We start from the raw sequence: 17536 nt of genomic DNA, 5'->3' as shown, positions 1-17536 counted from the left end.
TGTATTTTCAAAGTTAATTTACTTATCTTGATTATGTTTACTTCAATTTAGAGATTTATTATCTCTATTTCAGCTTGTTTTAAGGAAAGATTTAAGGTGGCTCCAAAGAGAGAGAGGGAGACAGAGACACACACACATACACTCACTCACTCAAAAGCAGGGGTCCTCAAACTTTTTAAACAGGGGCCCAGTTCACTGTCCCTCAAACCGTTGCAGGGCCGGACTATAGTTTAAAAAAACCTATGAACAAATTCCTATGCACACTGCACATATCTTATTTTGAAGTAAAAAAAACAAAACGGGAACAAATACAATATTTGTATTTGCATGTGGCCCGCGGGCCATAGTTTGAGGACCCCTGCTCAAAAGTCTAATGAGAAACAAATGTGGAAGGTGACACACAGGGTAAACCAATAGAACAGAGGGTACAAGCTGCATCTATTAACGTCTTTTACTTTTTCTGAGGCTGGACCGGGACTCAGGTTTCTAGCAGTTCTTAGGGAAAGGAAAGCATACAGCTTCAGCTGATAATGCCCAGGAAGTATAAGCAAACTGTTGTTCAGGAGAAGCAAAATATTCCAGCTATGAAGACCTCACAGACATTCTGATGAGGGACTTGTGAGCTTTGGTCCTATTACTTATATGAGAGTGTGGTAAATAGGGCAGTGGGAGTGCCTCCCTGTTTCCCTCTTCTGGGTGTAAATGAGAAGCTTTACTGGGTAGTATTTCTAGACAAAACCAGCAGATGGCACTCTTGAATCGTGTAATTTACAAATACGTTTTACATTTGTATTTTTTTTCTAAATCCATGAAAGTTGTCATGAGAGTGTTTTTTAAATAATGAGTCTAGCCAGGTCTATAATTGGGTTTACACCTTTCTGGGTTTACAAAGCTGTAGAGCGGTTCAGAGTTGCATCATTCAGATGCCTTGCTTACATAGACTTGATGATGTGTTGTTTTTTAAGGAAAACAAAATGTAAAATCAAGGAGAGGCATCAACTTGCTTTTTGGGTTATTCTTACCCTTAAGGAAGGAAATTAGTCAGGAGACAAGTTGTTTTCTGACTTGGAATGAGTAATCGGCAGGATTTCAGCAGGTCGTTATGGGTGTTGACTGAGGCAGCCTGAGCAATCCCCTGGGAATGCTGATGGCTTCAACACCAGATCTTTTGATAGTGAAGGAAAGATCTCAGAGCCAGATCAAGATGATTGCCTTCTAAGGCAGACTTGTCTGACAAATTGCCCATTTGATTTAATTGTCATAACAAAGATTATTAAACAAACGTTTCTTGTTGAATTAGTACAGATTCAAAATAAATTACCGCAAATGTAATTGTTGCCCTTTCTCCAATAGTGTAGCCAATATTCTGTTTATATCTTCAATTCGAGATCTCAACATTAAGTATATACTTTTTCAGCATCCTTGATAATATTTTCATCCATAGGCATATTTGTTTTCTAATACCAAATAACAAATAATAAACTTAGCAGCTTAAAACAATGCCCATTTATAGCTCACGTCCGGAATCTGAGCCAGGCACGGCTGGATTCGCTGCCCGGGTCTCACAAAGCTGAAATCTAAGTGTCTGCTGGACTGCATTTCCTTCGGGAGCTTTGAGTCCCCTTTCAAGCCCCCATGGTTGTTTCAGAATTCATTTCCTTGTAGTTGTAGGACTGAGTTCCTGTCCTCTTGTATACTTGGGGTGGGGCGGGGGGTTCTCAGCAGTTAGAGGCTGATGGCAGCTCCTTGTCCCTGGGTCCCTCCGTGTTCCCTCCACCTTCTTTCAGGACTCTTCTTACTAGGTGTGACCCTTTACCATAATCTCTTTTGATTAATTCAAGGTCAGTTGATGAGTAAAATAATCGGTGGTTTATCCCATCATATTCACAAGGTCTGCTTGTTCTTAAGGGGAGGGAATTATACAAGGATGGGATGGGGACAGCTTGGGGACTGTGTTAGAATTCTCCCTACCCCAGTGGGCAAATGCTTTAACTTCAGCTTTCGTAAGTGTGGGACGTAATTCTCAAGGCAAATATGAGAGTCTAAGATACACTACTCCAGCCAAGAGCACCATTCACCCCATTTTCTTTGTCTTCCTAATGGGATTACTCTGGGGCGGCCGAGCACATTCCCATCCTCTATTATTAGGAGTGAGAGGCTGCCAGTGAGGTCCCTGTGTCATTTGTCATAGACCTCGTGTCACTGAGCCCGAGGCAGGACTGACTCTATAAGAAAGAAACACTGTGTTCCTCTTGACGGCTGCCCTACATGAAAATCTGACAGGCTGCGCAGCTCCGACGGACTCAGCCACAGCCTCCCTCTCTGAAAATTCCTTTAGAAAGTAGAGGTCTATACTTTGAACGCTTTGTGCTGTTTTCAGTTAAAGAGAGATGACATAGGTTTTTGTGGCTGCACAGGATCTGTTAACCTCACCACCTTGAGAGAGTCTCAGGAGATACGGAGGCGTGTGGGCGGGAATGGGTAAATGTCACTTTCCAACTGGCTGAGTGCCCCAGGATGAACATCGGGGAGTCTCAGGGCGTCTTCCGGAAACTTCCCAGGGGTGGGCAGTCTGCGTTTGTCTTCCTCCGTTACTGATGAGGAGCCTCCTTTTTCTGTTCTTGTCCTGTCCTGTCCTGTCCTGTCCTGTCCTGTCCTTGAGCCTCAGTACTCCTTGTCGCACCTCTTGGCACTGGGCTTCTCCTCTCGCTCAGCGTCTGTCCTCGCCAGCTTTCCGGTCTCAGGAGGCGGCGGGTTCTGGTTTCTCATCAGGGCTCACCCTCCCACCTGGGCCTTCGCCTCTCTCTCCCTTGTTTTTTCTAACCCTTTAATGTACTGTTTTCTCCCTCCTCCTGTGTTTCTTCAGCCTGGCCGCCCCGCGTGGCCTGCATGTGACACCGCGTTGCTTGCTCGAACTGTTTGAGGAATCCCGCTCTTGCCTGTCAGGAAGCTACTCTCCATTTTTTTCTGCTCTTTTGAGATAAAATGCATTCAATAGCCTTCTTCCGGTGCTTTGTTTTTCATCTCATGGCTCAGAACCTTCCCCCTCCTGTTTTTATGGTTTGCGTCACTAACTCACTTTGGAGGCTGCAGTCGCCAAGGCACAGAGGCTTGAGGCATGTTCTAGTAGACCCACTCAGCTTGTCGCTGTTGAAGGAGCTTTTCATTTCTGTCCTTGGTGGAGAGAGCGTGTGGCCACGGTTCCTTCCTGATGGCCTGTTGCCAGCAGGCTTGGGCGCCCAGGGGACAGCTGCCCTGGCCTCCTCACGGCCACAGTGCCAAGCCGAATGCAGCTTACCCTGCCCCCCCGCCCTTTCAGTTTCTCAGCGCTTCATCAAACAAGTGTCTTTTTATTCTGTGTTTTCCATGTTACTTCCTATTCTATCCCTGCTTCCGAGATATTTCTAATTGCCCTTTATAGGAATAACCCCAAATCTTCACGTAGTTGGAATTCTGGAAGTGGAAGAAAAGGCCACTGAGACAGACCCACGCCCCCCAGGTTCTCTGTGAGGTGAGGGCCGGCCCGGGTGGTTTTGTGACGATAGAAGCAGCGTCTGCAGTGCTTTCCCAGGAACATTCATGGTAGCAGCTCCCTGTTCCCATTGCTTGCCCACTGACACATGCTTTCTGATTCTGTTGTTTGAAAGGAAACAGGAAGAGCGAGTACAACAAGTGCGGAAGAAATTGGAGGAAGCCCTGATGGCCGACATCTTGTCCCGAGCTGCTGACACAGAGGAGATGGACATTGAAATGGACAGTGGAGATGAAGCGTAAGAATGTGGGCAGGGAGAGAGGGAGGCTTGGCCTTGGGATGGTCTCTTTCCTTCCGTCGCCCGCCTCACGGGAATGAAAAGGCTCCACCTTGGCCTGGGTTGTGCTCTTGTGGGCCCCTCCCTGGGGTTAAGGACCACGTCAGTACTCGCAGCCTTTCGTTCTCATTGTGTGGGGCAGGCCCAGCCCTGCAGTGCTTGCCAGGGACCTCGCCTCCTTCATTAATAAAGGGAGAAGCCTGCACGGTCCCTTAGAGACTCTGCCAGGGAGGGAGACATGGCCACAGGAGGTGGAGGTGGCTGTCATCGCCACACATAGCTTTCTGGGGTCACTGTCTCCCCTTTAAAATTATAGCTGCAAAGTAGGCAAAATCCCGCCCTTTTTCTAGATTTTGTTTAGCGTAGATTCAATGCAGGGAGAATGAGGACATTTCAAATTATAAATAACTTCCCTTTAAAAGTACAGATTTTGATCCTATCCTCATCTCACATAGCAGCTTCATGGACTTTGTTCCATTGGGTATATGTTCTCTTTAAATGATTACAGTCAGGTCTCAGCGTGCTCCTCTGCTTGCTTCCCCAACGTCTCTCCTGCTTCATTCCGCAGGCCTTGGCTTACTTTCCACCACTCAGAGCTGATTATTGATTTGTGTCCTTTGAAGCCAACACTGAGGAGGGGGAGTAAGAGAGGGGCGGGAGGGAAGGAACGAGCGGAGTGAGTCCCAGAGTTGTGGCCCTGAAATTGGCTTTGAACCCTTCAGTCTGGGGATGTGCACCTCGTCCTGCCGTCACCCTTGTTCCTGCCAGGTCCTGGGGACACAGTGAGGGACACAGGCGCACAGTTCCTATGCTCACAGAGCCTACAGTGCAGCCATCTTACATGAACGCTCACATAACGATGCGATTACCAGCTGTGTTATGTGCTGTCAGAGGAAAAACAAACGTCCTGTGAGAGCTGATGGCGGGGGCCTAACGCAATGTGAGGGTCACAGGCCTCCCTGAGGAAGTGACATTTCTTTGAGCCTGAAAGATGAGGGGATGTGTTGAGCACTTTTTATGTATAACACATTACAACTAAATGTTAATCAAAGCTTTAAAAATGTGGTGCTCAGTGAAATTTAGCCCCTAATTACTCTCCTAAGTTTTGCTGACTGCACCTGCGAAATCATTGACTGACTGAAGTTTTTTTGTTTTCCTTACAGGTAACTTTGGCTGACGTTCCCCAAGAGCAAATTCCTAGAATTGAACCAAAACGTTTCCACTGGGTTTTGCCTGTAAGAAAACAAATGTACCCGAGCACATACAGCTTTTTAATAGCACTAACCAATGCATTTTTAGATGTATTTTTGATGTATATATCTATTATTCAAAAAAAATGATGTTTATTTTGAGTCCTAGGACTTAAAATTAGTCTTTTGTAATATCAAGCAGGATGAAGCTGAGCTTTGGATGCCAGGTGCAATCTACTGGAAATGTAGCACTTACGAGACCGATCTGACTGCCCCCGTTTGAATATGAATGAGTACCAAATAAATTCCCAATGAAAGATTATTGTGACTTCACTGTATATAAGCAGATTTTTATACTTTATTGAAAGAGGACATCTGTACATTCTTCCATCATCACTGTAAAGACAAATAAATGATTATATTCACAGACCGATTGGGATTCTTTCTGTTACAGAACACACCCACCTGTCCTGGGCCTTCCCGGCTTCCATTCAGCTGTGATCCCTGGGCCTTAGGTGTGAAACGGAGCTGGGAGGGAGGCGGTAACACATTTGCAACAGGCTTCGTGAGGACTGTGTGTTCACCAGGATTCTCAAGCTTCATCCAGCGTGTGTCCTTTCCCCCTTGCCTCTGACGAGTGCTTTTGTTTGTTCTGTGAAAATAACTTTCTTCCCTGGGACAGGAATCCGTACCCAGTGCCCTTCGGTGTTACTGGAAGCCCGCATGTGTTGTTCTTTGTAGATCGTTTTGCATGTTCCAGTGTCCACCAGCTGACTAAGGGAACGGTGCAGGTCAGACCCTCGGCCGAGAGAGGCAGCTTTGCTTCTAGGCAGGCTTGCTTCATGGGCCAGATTGCCATACTCTACTAGTCAATACCCGGCCTCCTGAGTACTAACAGTTTTTTTCCCCCCTGTTCAGACTCATTAGTGTAACTTCATTGCCACTTAAATTCCTTGATATATTTAATTACTAAAATCGGCATTTGTTACTGAATTTTACAAATCAAAACAAGTTAGTCTGATGCTAGGGAAAGGAGGCCATGGTTATAAGCAAACTTAAGCACATTTGAAGAAATAGAGCAAAAATAATGTTTTTCTTTGGACGGGTTTATGTACTCCTTAACTCTGAGTTCTTTTAAAATTAGACCCAGAAATGATGTGGTCAAGGATGTGACCACTTCCATTAAGTGTCACTTGTGCAGCTGTTGCCATGACCTGCAGCACCCTTCCGTTCCCGAGGAAGGGAAGGAAGAGAAACAGTCAATAACACGTACTGGCTAGGCTTGGGCTGCTGTCTCTCTGGACCTTATGCCAAATTTCATAAGAAGCTTGTCTTGGAATTCCTGATTTACATTCAGCGTTGATCCCTGGGCCGCCGGCACCAAGGTCCTGGAGCAGCCCTGTTGGTGGATGAGCAGGGACACATGCAAACTCTGGGGAGACCTGGCAGAGGGGCTGCCCTGGCCGACACTCCCCATGGGGTGTCAGTATGATGTTCATGTTGATTTCCTTTTGAGAACTGGTCGGACTAGTTAGAATGACGCCCAAAGGCTTTTCTTAGCCTCTCCCAAGTCCATGGTTCTTAATTGCAATCAAGTTTGGGTCCTTTGATCTTGGTCTATGTTAGACCAAGATTGCTTTTACAAAGCAATCCAACCAAGGTGTACGCGTTTTCATAAACAGCTTTTGTAAAAGCAACACCGCAATGTGCACATGTACAAAACTTCTTCGTCCTTCTAGACTTTGCTCAGGTGGAGAGCAGGTGTGACAGCCATTGCATGGTGTCCAACTGGGGACCAGATCATAAGTCCAGGTGTTCCCAGGATCCTCACAGGACGACACAACCAAAATCAAACTCCTTGTCTCATCCTCACAACTGTCACCGTCTTGCATTCCCTAACCCACGTAAAGGCAGATCATCTGGTCCAGTTGCCCAGGCAGAGCCCAGAAAGGATCCAGCCACTCTAGCATCCCATCATCCTGTTAGAACTGATAACCAACTGCACTTCTCATGTTTGCATCTCGTCTCCATCCCTGCGGCCACCTGCCTTCATGCAGCCTTGCCTCTCCTCTGGGCTTTCAGTGCATTCCTTTAAAAAAACTTCTTTATTTTTGACCTGTCCCCCTTCCCTCCCCACCCTTACTTTTTCTCCTCCATAGAGCCATCAGAAATGGTCCTTAAAGCAAATGTGACGATATCATTTCCCATCTCAAAATCCCTCACTTAGCTGTGTATATAGTTTAGAATAATTTTTCAGAGTGAGCACTTCGAAGTGAGGAGAACCTGTGTTTGAACCCTGGTTTGCCGTGTGTGTGACTTGTCAGGTTACTTAATCTTGAGCGTGTTCCTCGTCGGTGACACAGGAATAATACTACCTACCTCAGTCGTGGTGAGGGCTGCATGGGATCCTGTTTAGTGGGTGTTGGACACAGTGCCTGGTGCACAGTGAGTACTGCCGTGCGAACACAGTGTGGTTCCTCAGGTGTCATTTTTGTCACTTCCAAGACAACCCTTATCCTCTCAACACCCCAACCCCCGCAATACGTATTTTCTGCCTCAGCACTCCGTTTATGTCCTTCGATGAAATTGTCTAAGTCTGGGTTTGGTGTATTTGGTGGCTTCCTGCCTGTCTCTCTTCTAGAATGTAAGCTCCACAAGAGCAAGGCTGTGCCTGTCCTGTCCCTGTTCTAACCCCAGCGCGGAGCCTGGCCTGGCGCACAGTAGGCACTCACTCGATGGCCTTTGTTGAATAGATGGAAGACTCATCAACAGGCTCTTCATGATCTGACCCCTGCCCACTTGCCTCACTCCTCCTGCACCTTTGGCTCAAGAAAAACTGCAGGACCTGCTCCTTCCAAGTGCCCCTTGGGCCTCTGTGTCTTGGCACCTGTCATTCTGTCTGCCCGCCTGTCTACATGGCAAATTCCCGACCATGGGTCCCGTCTCAGCTCAGTGGCTACCTCCTCTGTGAAGCCGTCCCTGATTTCTCCGGGCAGATGATCTTTTTCCCTCTTCCAAGTTCCCACTGCACTTTGTAAATACCTCCAGGGAAGCACTTTACTGTATTGTATTATACATTTGTTTGCATGTCTGCTCCTACTTTGAGATTGTAAGCACCGTGACAGCAGAGATCGCATCTTTTCATCCTAATGTCCCTAGAACCTAGCACAGTGCCTGGCACATAACAGTTCGTCAGTAAATACTTGTTGATTGGGTTTGTGATTGAACAAAGAGGCTTGCAGTTGGAAAAATGTTGCAAGATGTGCGTGCCCTCAAGAAAAGGAGTGCCCGTGGTGGCTTCGCTTGTTCTCGAGAGGAGACCTAAAAAGCATTATGTACTTTCTTTGAATATAACGTTACTTGTTTTGAATTCTAAAAATAAGTTGACTAATATAGATCTTCATAAATGATTACAAAAGATAAAAAACTTTGTGACCTCTCAAATGCTACAAAGTCCAAAATAAATATTTGCACTATTAGTATTTCCATAGTAAATGCTATGCGAAAATGTACAGCAATAAATTTTGAAGCTTTAAAAACGTTTGTGTAAGTCATCTTCAATGACTTAACCCGGAAAGGACATCTCTGGCCTGGGTTTCCCAGACACAAGGGGATCCAGACTGGGATGTAGGGTCCCAAAGCTCTCGGGGCTTCTCCAGTGACACTGCTTTGATGGGCTACTGAGATGCTTGCTCAGCCCTTCTGGGGGCATTTCTAGTGAACAGAAGGCCTGAAGGCTTCTCCATGGAATCAGGTGCAGGCCATACGAGGCCCCGTGAGGCCATAGCCTCCAGGCCCCCACAGGACGGCCATCGCTCCCTCACCCTGCCGCCTTCACTTCTGGGATGCGGATGTGTCGCCTAGACATCGTACATTTGGCCTCTGCCAGGTCCACAGGTGGGCATGTACATAGGGCACTTACAGCAGGGTTAGCCAGGAATGGCTGAGGAGTTGGGAACTGGAGCAGCGGGCTGTCAGTCTGGACCCCTCGAAGGGCCTGGGGTGGACTTCAAAACTGGAAGTTACACACTGATTTTTCTGGAGGGGCGCATGTACTAATAAGTTGCTTTGTGAATTATTTGGCTTTTGTTTTTATGGCCAGAGGACAAAGGTGTTTATTTCCTGTCATTTACAAAGCGTTTTATAATTTGCAGAGCACCTTCACCTCCATCAATGTCATGTTTGAGTTTTAATCTATGAATAGGCCATGTAATATGCACATGTTATTACTCCCATTTAAGGGTTGAGGGCTCTAAGAACCAGGCAGGCTAACTGACTGCTTGAGCTGAGGAAGAGAGAGGGATTTGAATGGAGAGGCCTTCTGCTTCTAGAACGTGCAACTTTCCAAACCTCTTCCCCACTCAGGCCTCACGCTGCCCTTCTGTGACAGAACAGCACAGCTTGGTTTATAACGTGCAGTGTGACCATGGCTTATATAGGGCAGAGTGATTCTTTATCGGAAACCTGGTTCTTTTATGTGTGAATAGTCAAAGCTTTTGCAGGGGCCTCTTCTGCTGCGAACTCGTCACTAGGGTTGCTCATCTTTTATTAGAGGTGGGACAGGTGCAGCTTCCTAGCCTCACAATGCTAGGAGTTATTTTTATCTAGGGGGGTTAGCATTTTTCTTCCTACTGTAGGACTTGCCGCTTTTCCATCTCTCTCCATTTTCCTCTTTCCCATTTCTTCGTTTAACCATTCATGAACCTGACCCAGTGAGAAGTCTGGTGAGATGCTCTGGACCCAGACCCTGGGGAAAGGCTTCAAAGTGGGGTGCGTGCATCTAGGGCATGTGTGCGAGCATTCATTGGGGGGGAGGATATTTGACCTTTTAATATTTGTTTTCATCTTGTCCTTGACAGATTATAATTTTTGAGTGTTTTATTAAGCACGTACTACATTAGGAGAGCAGTCCATGTATATAATTTACTAGAGGCCCAATGCACAAAATTCGTGCAAGGGGCTCGGCCCTCGCAGCCCCGACTGTCTGGTCTAATTAGCATATTATGCTTTTATTATAGATAAGTATCCATAGGTTTGGGACACATGCTTCTGTGTTTGAGAGGGCTAATTACTTAAATAGTTTTGAGACCACTACTCAAGGGCAGGACTCCCTATCTGAGGTTCATGGACCTCTGAAGTCAACTTGCCATTGTTGGCCAAGTTTTGCTACGATGTGCCCTGCTCTGGGGGTGGTCACGTCCATGGCTTCCGTACAGTTCTTAAACGGGGAAAATACATCACAGTGGTACGTGGCAACATCCTTCATAAATGGAAGCAACCCCTTTCCTTAAAACAACAACACCGGTGATTTCTTTGGGATTGGAACCTGCTCTTGGGGGAGCTATCCTGAATTTTGCTGAGTGGACAGATATTGCTCCGACAGAGAGAGAGCCAAAGCAAGAGCTGTGTGTGCTGGGGAGGCCATGGCCAGCTGTCCCAGTGCCTTGCTGATCACAGCATGATTTACACTAAAGGGCCTTGTCCCCAACAACAACCAGTTGTGTGCAAATAGAAACTTAAGGGAAAGAAGGCAAACAACAACACGGCAGAATGTGCTCTTTATGACAGGAGTGGATGCCTTCTCATAAAACCTTCCTTTCTCTGTCCCTCCCCTGTCTTCCCCAGAATGCAGCGTCACTCAGATAATGTTATACATGAGAAAACCCCAACCTCGGTGCTATGCCTAATACTCTTTAAACGATGATTGTGGTTTATCAGAGGCCGCTGTGAGGAGAGTGAGTTAGTCACCTAACACTGAACGCACGCAACCCTGGGGTCAAACACAGCATTACTGTCTGATCTCTGCTTCATGTGTCTGACCCCAGGCGAAGATCTCTGTTTTTAAGAGCTCATTTGATTAGATCAAATAATCTAATATAGAGAAGCCAGGATACACTTTCTTAAAAAAAAAAAAAAATTTATTGATTTTTTACAGAGAGGAAGGGAGAGGGATAGAGAGTTAGAAATATTGATGAGAGAGAAACATTGTTCAGCCGCCTCCTGCACATCCCCTACTGGGGATGTGCCTGCAATCAAGGTACATGCCCTTGACCGGAATCGAACCTGGGACCCTTCAGCCCACAGACCAATGCTCTATCCCAGCCGTGGGCAAACTACAGCCCGCGGGCCGGATTGGGCCCGTTTGAAATGAATAAAACTAAAAAAAAAAAAAAGACCGTACCCTTTTATGTAATGATGTTTACTTTGAATTTATATTAGTTCACACAAACACTCCATCCATGTTTTTGTTCCGGCCCTCCGGTCCAGTTTAAGAACCCATTGTGGCCCTTGAGTCAAAAAGTTTGCCCACCCCTGCTCTATCCACTGAGCCAAACCGGTTAGGGCTAGGATACGCTTTCTATTCTATTCTATGGCTCACAACTCTACCTGCATCTGCACAGTCCTTTTTGCTGTGTTACCCCAACTGTGTTTCCAGTTCCTAGGAATTACCGTATGGGCATTATTTTATTGTTACTGATTTCAGAGAAGAAGGAGCGGGAGAGAGAAATAGAAACATCAATGATGAGAGAGAATCACTGATTGGCTGCCTCCTGCACACCCCACTTTGGGGATCGAGCCCACAACCTGGGCATGTGCCCTTGACCAGAATCGAACCTGGGACTCTTCAGTCCACAGGCCGACGCTCTAACCACTGAGCCAAACCAGCTAGGACTTTGAGGGGCAATTCTGTTTGCTACAGATTACAGAAAAATCAGTCTCAAATGGTTTAAGAAATGAGGAAGGTTACAGTAAATGCATATGCAAGGCAAGCCCAGGGGAGAACAGATCCCCGCAGACCCTCAGGGACCGGCCTGCTTCCGTGCAGTCCTCTGGCCTCCCTCCCGGTATTCCCTCCATTCTCTCCTCAGCAGCAAGACGGTTCCAGGGGACATGTCAGGACGTGACAATGGTCAGAGGGAAAAGATAGACTGTTTCTTCCTTTGCCTGCTTTTTACAACCCCCCCCCCGCCAAACATTTTCCCTTACATCTCATTGGCTAGAATTGGTACCATGGCTATTCCTAAAGTACTGGTTGAGAAAGGGGGTTGGGATTACACCAAATGGCTTATATTAATCATATGGATGTGATATGACTGTTGGGAGTCAACCACAATACCTGCTTCAAACTGCTAACTAGTCTCTTGTGTAATAGGTCCCCATCCCGCTTTTGGCCCCCTGGCTTGGGGCTGTCATTTTTACTGGTTTCTCTGTAGAGTTAGGTTCTTTTTCTCACAATCAGTTCAAGTCCTAGATTTTCTTTAAGCCCAAGAGCATTACATTTCTTTTCTGTCTAGTGCTTCCCTCCCTCCAATCTATCCCTTCTCAGTAGCATGACTCTACCTGGCACATTGTATATGACTCCATATCGCCTCTTCCTCAAATTTCTCATCTTTTTTTTTTTTTATGGTAGGTTTTGTTTTTATTTTATTTATTTATTTAAATTCTTTATTGTTTAAAGTATTACATATGTCTCCTTTTTCCCCCTTTGACCTCTCCCCAGCTACTCCCACCCCCAGCACATGCCCTCACCCCCCCCCCCACTGTATGTGTCCATTGGTTATGCTCATATGCATGCATAAAAGTCCTTTGATTGATCTCTTACCACCCCCCTAACCTCCGCCACCTTCCCTCTTAAATTGGACAGTCTGTTCGATGCTTCTATGTCTCTGGCTCTGTGTTTGTTCATCATTTTATGTTGTTCATTATATTCTACAAATGAGTGAGATCATGTGATATTTATCTTATTCTGACTAGCTTATTTCACTTAGCATAATGCTCTCCAGTTCCATCCATGCTGTTGCAAATGGTAAGAGTTCCTTCCTTTTTACAGCAGCATAGTATTCCATTGTGTAGATGTACCACAGTTTTCTAATCCACTCATCTGCTGATGGGCACTTAGGCTGTTTCCAGATCTTAGCTATTGGTAAATTGTGCTGCTATGAACATAGGGGTGGATATATCCTTTCTGATTGATGTTTCTGATTTCTTGGGATATATTCCCACAAGTAGGATTACTGGGTCAAATGCAAGTTCCATTTTTAATTTTTTGAGGAAACTCCATACTGTTCTCCACAGTGGCTGCACCAGTCTGCATTACCACTAGCAGTGCATGAGGGTTCCTTTTTCTCCACATCCTCTCCAGCACTTGTCGTTTGTTGATTTGTTGATGATAGCTATTCTGACAGGTGTGAGATGGTACCTCATTGTTGTTTTGATTTGCATTTCTTGGATGATTAGTGACTTGAACATGTTTTCATATGTCTTTTGGCCTTCTGTATGTCCTCTTTTGAAAAGTGTCTATTTAGATCCTTCGCCCATTTTTTGATTGGATTGTTTATCTTCCTTTTGTTAAGTTGTATGAGTTCCCTGTCTAATTTCTCATCCTAACTGGGTTATACATTCCTCCAGGACATGAGCAAGGACGTTTCAAAAGAGTCAATTTGGGGATGAGATTGTCAATTTAGTACATGACATTAGCTGCAAAGTTTGAACGCACAGTCCTCTTCAAGACCACTTCTGACACTAACAGCAAGTTCAGGGGTTCCCTAGACCACCCTCAGTTATATGCATGACTATGGCTGATTGCAGGGAAAGGACGCAGACTAACATCAGCCAAAGGAAGAGCAGAGTCTGGGGGGTTCCAAATGCGAAGGCTCCACTGTCCTCGCCCGTTGAGTGAGGACACGCTGCCCTCCCAGCATCAGCGTGTGATAATATGCACAGGGTGTTGCCAGCCAGGAAAGCTCACCTGAGCCTCCGTATCCAGAGATTTTTGCTGGGGCTGCACTACGTAGGCATGACTGATGGGTTGATTGACTGATTGCCCATGTAGGTGAAGTGTCTCCAGGTTGACTGATACAGCTTGACCCAAAGCACCCACTTCAAGTCACATGGTTGTGACTGGCCCACCCTAAAATGTAGTGTGAGTAGGCCCCACCCTAAAAGACACCTCTTAACTGTGGCATACATTACCTTCCAATAGCCAGTCTTCTCATTGGGCAAGGCCAAGTTCTTTCCTACATACTTTGCGATCAGCATTTTAGTAGCAGATGCTAACTTGGTTATTACCAGGGTCTTCAGCAAAGCTCTGTTGATGACCCAATTCATATTTAGATATTCTAGAATGAAAATACTTAAAGAGCAATGAGCATTTGGTGCCATTCCATTAAAACTTTACTTTTCAATTCTACCCTGGCTAATCTTATTTGCACTCATTATACAAAATAAGCAAGAGAATCTCTCTGCTGCTCTTTCTTCACAAATTATCTAAGCTAATTAAGGCATAATTGCTTTATTTTTTTTTTCTTAATCTGCAGCAAATAAATGGTGTAAGAATAAACAACCAGGCCACAGGCTGAGGAATCTTGCAAACACTTTACCTCCTGGAAAGAAAAAGCAATGCTCCTCATTAAACTTTGGCAATAATACTTAATTATTGCGGCAATCACAGAGTCATAGGTCTTCCCTAGCTTGAACTTAACATTTTAGACTTTTTTTTTTAACCCGTTCTTTTATCCATGTCATATTAGAACTTTCTTGGTTAAAAGGGCTAGAACTGAACCAATACGTACAATTAATATTTGACAAAGGAGGCAAGAACATACAATGGAGTCAAGATAGTCTCTTCAATAAATGGTGTTGGGAAAATTGGACAGATATATGCAAAAAAATGAAACTAGACCACCAACTTACACCATACACAAAAATAAACTCAAAATGGATAAAGGACTTAAATGTACGACGGGAAACCATAAAAATTCTAGAAGAATCCAAAGGCAACAAAATCTCAGACATATGCCGAAGCAATTTCTTCACTGATACAGCTCCTAGGGCACTTGAAACTAAAGAGAAAATGAACAAATGGGACTATATCAAAATAAAAAGCTTCTGCACAGCAAAAGAAACTATCAACAAAACAACAAGAAAGCCCACTGCGTAGGAAAACATATTTGCCAATGTCATATCTGATAAGGGCCTAATCTCCAAAATTTATAGGAAACTCATACAACTTAACAAAAGGAAAATAAACAATCCAATCAAAAAATAGGCAAAGGATCTAAATAGACATCTTTCAAAAGAGGACATACAGAAAGCCAAGAGACATATGAAAACATGCTCAAAGTCACCAATCATCCGAGAGATGCAAATCAAAACAACAATGAGGTACCATCTCACACCTGTCAGACTGGCTATCATCAACAAATCAACAAACGACAAGCGCTGGAGAGGATGTGGAGAAAAAGGAACACTCGTGCACTGCTGGTGGGAATGCAGACTGGTGCAGCCACTATGGAAGACAGTATGGAGTTTCCTCAAAAAACTACAAATGGAACTCCCATTTGACCCTGTGATCCCACTTCTAGGAATATATCCCAAGAAATCAGAAACACCAATCAGAAAGGATATATGCACCCCTATGTTCATAGCAGCACAATTCACCATAGCTAAGATCTGGAAACAGTCTAAGTGCCCATTAGTAGATGAATGGATTAGAAAACTGTGGTACATCTACACAATGGAATACTATGCTGCTGTAAAAAAGAAGGAACTCTTACCATTTGCAATGGCATGGATGGAACTGGAGAGTATTATGCTAAGTGAAATAAGCCAGTCAATGAAGGAAAAATACCACATGATCTCACTCATTCATGGATAATAAAAACCATTATAATCTTATGAACAATAATAGGTACAGAGGCAGAGCTGCCTCAAACAGATTGTCAAACTGCAGCAGGAAGGCCGGGGAGGGTTGGGGGGCAGGAGGGAGGGGGGTAAGAGATCAACCGAAGGACTTGTATGCATGCATATAAGCATAACCAATAGACATAAAACACTGAGGGGTAGGAGAGGCCAGGGGATTTTCAAGGGCGGGGGGAAAAAAAGGACACATATGTAATACCCTTTGTAATACTTTAAGCAGTAAAACAATAAACAAAAAAAGAGAATAAAACAAAAACAAAATAAATAAATAAAAGGGCTAGAACTACTCAGTGAGGCTGTAGGACAGAGAAAAGGTCTTGACACGTATTGTTTGCACAGTAGAGTCATCATATCTGGGCAGGGGCGTCCTGAGGTTCCAGCACATGCAATGAAAAAAAAAATATAGTCAAAACGTGGAGATATCTGAGCATTTTCTTTTGCCTTTCAAGTACATGCCACTCTCCAGGGTTGAGTGGGAGTGGATGGGAGGGAGGGTAGAGAAGTACTCCTGCATGCCTGAAGGGTTAGATACCATTCTAAGTTTTTAGAAAAATATTTATTTTAAAAATCATATTAAATTCAGACTTTTGCTATGCAGCCCTATGAGCGTTGACAGATGGATAGAGGCCCATGTCTACCACCATAATTGATACAGAAAACTTCTATCACCACCACCCTCCCCAATCCCCTTGTGCTATCCCTTTGTAGTTAACCCCTTCCTTACCCTAAACCTTGTCAACACTCACCTGTTCTCCATCCCTATATTCTTTTTTTTTAAAATATATTTTATTGATTTTTTACAGAGAGGAAGGGGGAGAGATAGAGAGTTAGAAACATCGATGAGAGAGAAACATTGATCAGCTGCCTCCTGCACATCTCCCACTGGGGATGTGTCCGCAACGCAGGTACATGCCCTTGACCAGAATCGAACTTGGGACCCCTCAGTCCGCAGGCTGACGCTCCATCCACTGAGCCAAACCGGCTTCGGCCCTATATTCTTTTCCCTTTTCCAGAATGTCACATGAATGGAGTCATGCAGTATATAACCTGTAAGTCTGGCTTCCTTCACTTAGCATAATGCATTTGAGAGTAAGTCATGTATGTGAAGTTCTTTCTTTTATTGCTATGGGTGTTTGCTTATCCATTGTTATTAATTTATCTGTTGAAGGACATTATTTCATTCTGTTTAATATCAAAACTTAATAACCTTACATCTTAAGAGACTTGTTTATTGTTGAGAGAATCAAACAAAAGAGTAGCCTTATAGCCTATGCACAGTGAAGTCCAAATTCAATGTAAGTTCAAAGCACATCTGAAGCAATTGCTCTGTTTTGAATCATTCTGTTTCTTGCTTCAAAGTGTTGCCTTCCTTCACCCTAATATTTTCTCAAGATTGTGCTGGATGTAATAATAAAAATACAGAGTACTCTCCAAATCCAACACATGAGTGAGACATCATCTGTCCTCTGTCCTAACCCAGTGTCATATGGGATGCTGTTTGCTTAGTTACCATAATCTTTATGGGGCTGAAAAAAAATTAATGATATTCTTACAAAATCATAACTTGATCCTGACATTTATTTTAACATTTCCCTATCAAGTATTTGAGTGATCTTTTTCTTTTCTTAGGTACTTTCATTCTGAGTCATCAGAATTTCTTTGCCTATCCTAGTATTAAACAAATGTGGATAGGAGGGCTTTCTGGCCAAAATATCTGCCAGAAAGGGGTGAGATCGTTGAAGCTCTGTGGAGAGGCAGACGTACCAGACAGACCTTGGTGAGCAATAGTTCAGTGTGGAACTGATGTTACAGTAGCATCTTCCTCATTATAAGTTT

General features: G+C 44.5%; 1 protein-coding gene across 3 annotated transcripts in view; it reads left to right on the top strand.

The window, feature by feature from the left end:
* The window catches only part of MBD2 (methyl-CpG binding domain protein 2), a 52262-nt gene extending 46183 nt beyond the window's left edge, over positions 1 to 6079 (top strand). Inside the window, exons 6-7 of one of the 3 annotated variants that reach the window (XR_013996362.1) lie at positions 3655 to 3770; positions 4973 to 5429. Coding sequence is in view for 1 of the 3 variants with exons in the window: in XM_081097722.1 (XP_080953848.1) it covers positions 3648 to 3770; positions 4973 to 4976 (127 nt within the window). In the remaining 2 variants the exon portion in view is untranslated. Of the gene's footprint in view, positions 1 to 3647; positions 3771 to 4972 lie in introns of all 3 variants that reach the window. The other 2 variants (XR_013996363.1, XM_081097722.1) reach the window with 2 other exon arrangements.
* Positions 6080 to 17536: the final 11457 nt, after the last annotated feature.

The sequence above is a fragment of the Myotis nattereri genome (assembly GCF_964212035.1).
Source record: "Myotis nattereri genome assembly, chromosome: 8".
NCBI lineage: Eukaryota > Metazoa > Chordata > Mammalia > Chiroptera > Vespertilionidae > Myotis > Myotis nattereri.
The sequence above is the reverse complement of the archived record's forward strand: the minus strand, read 5'-3'. Positions and strand labels throughout refer to the sequence as shown.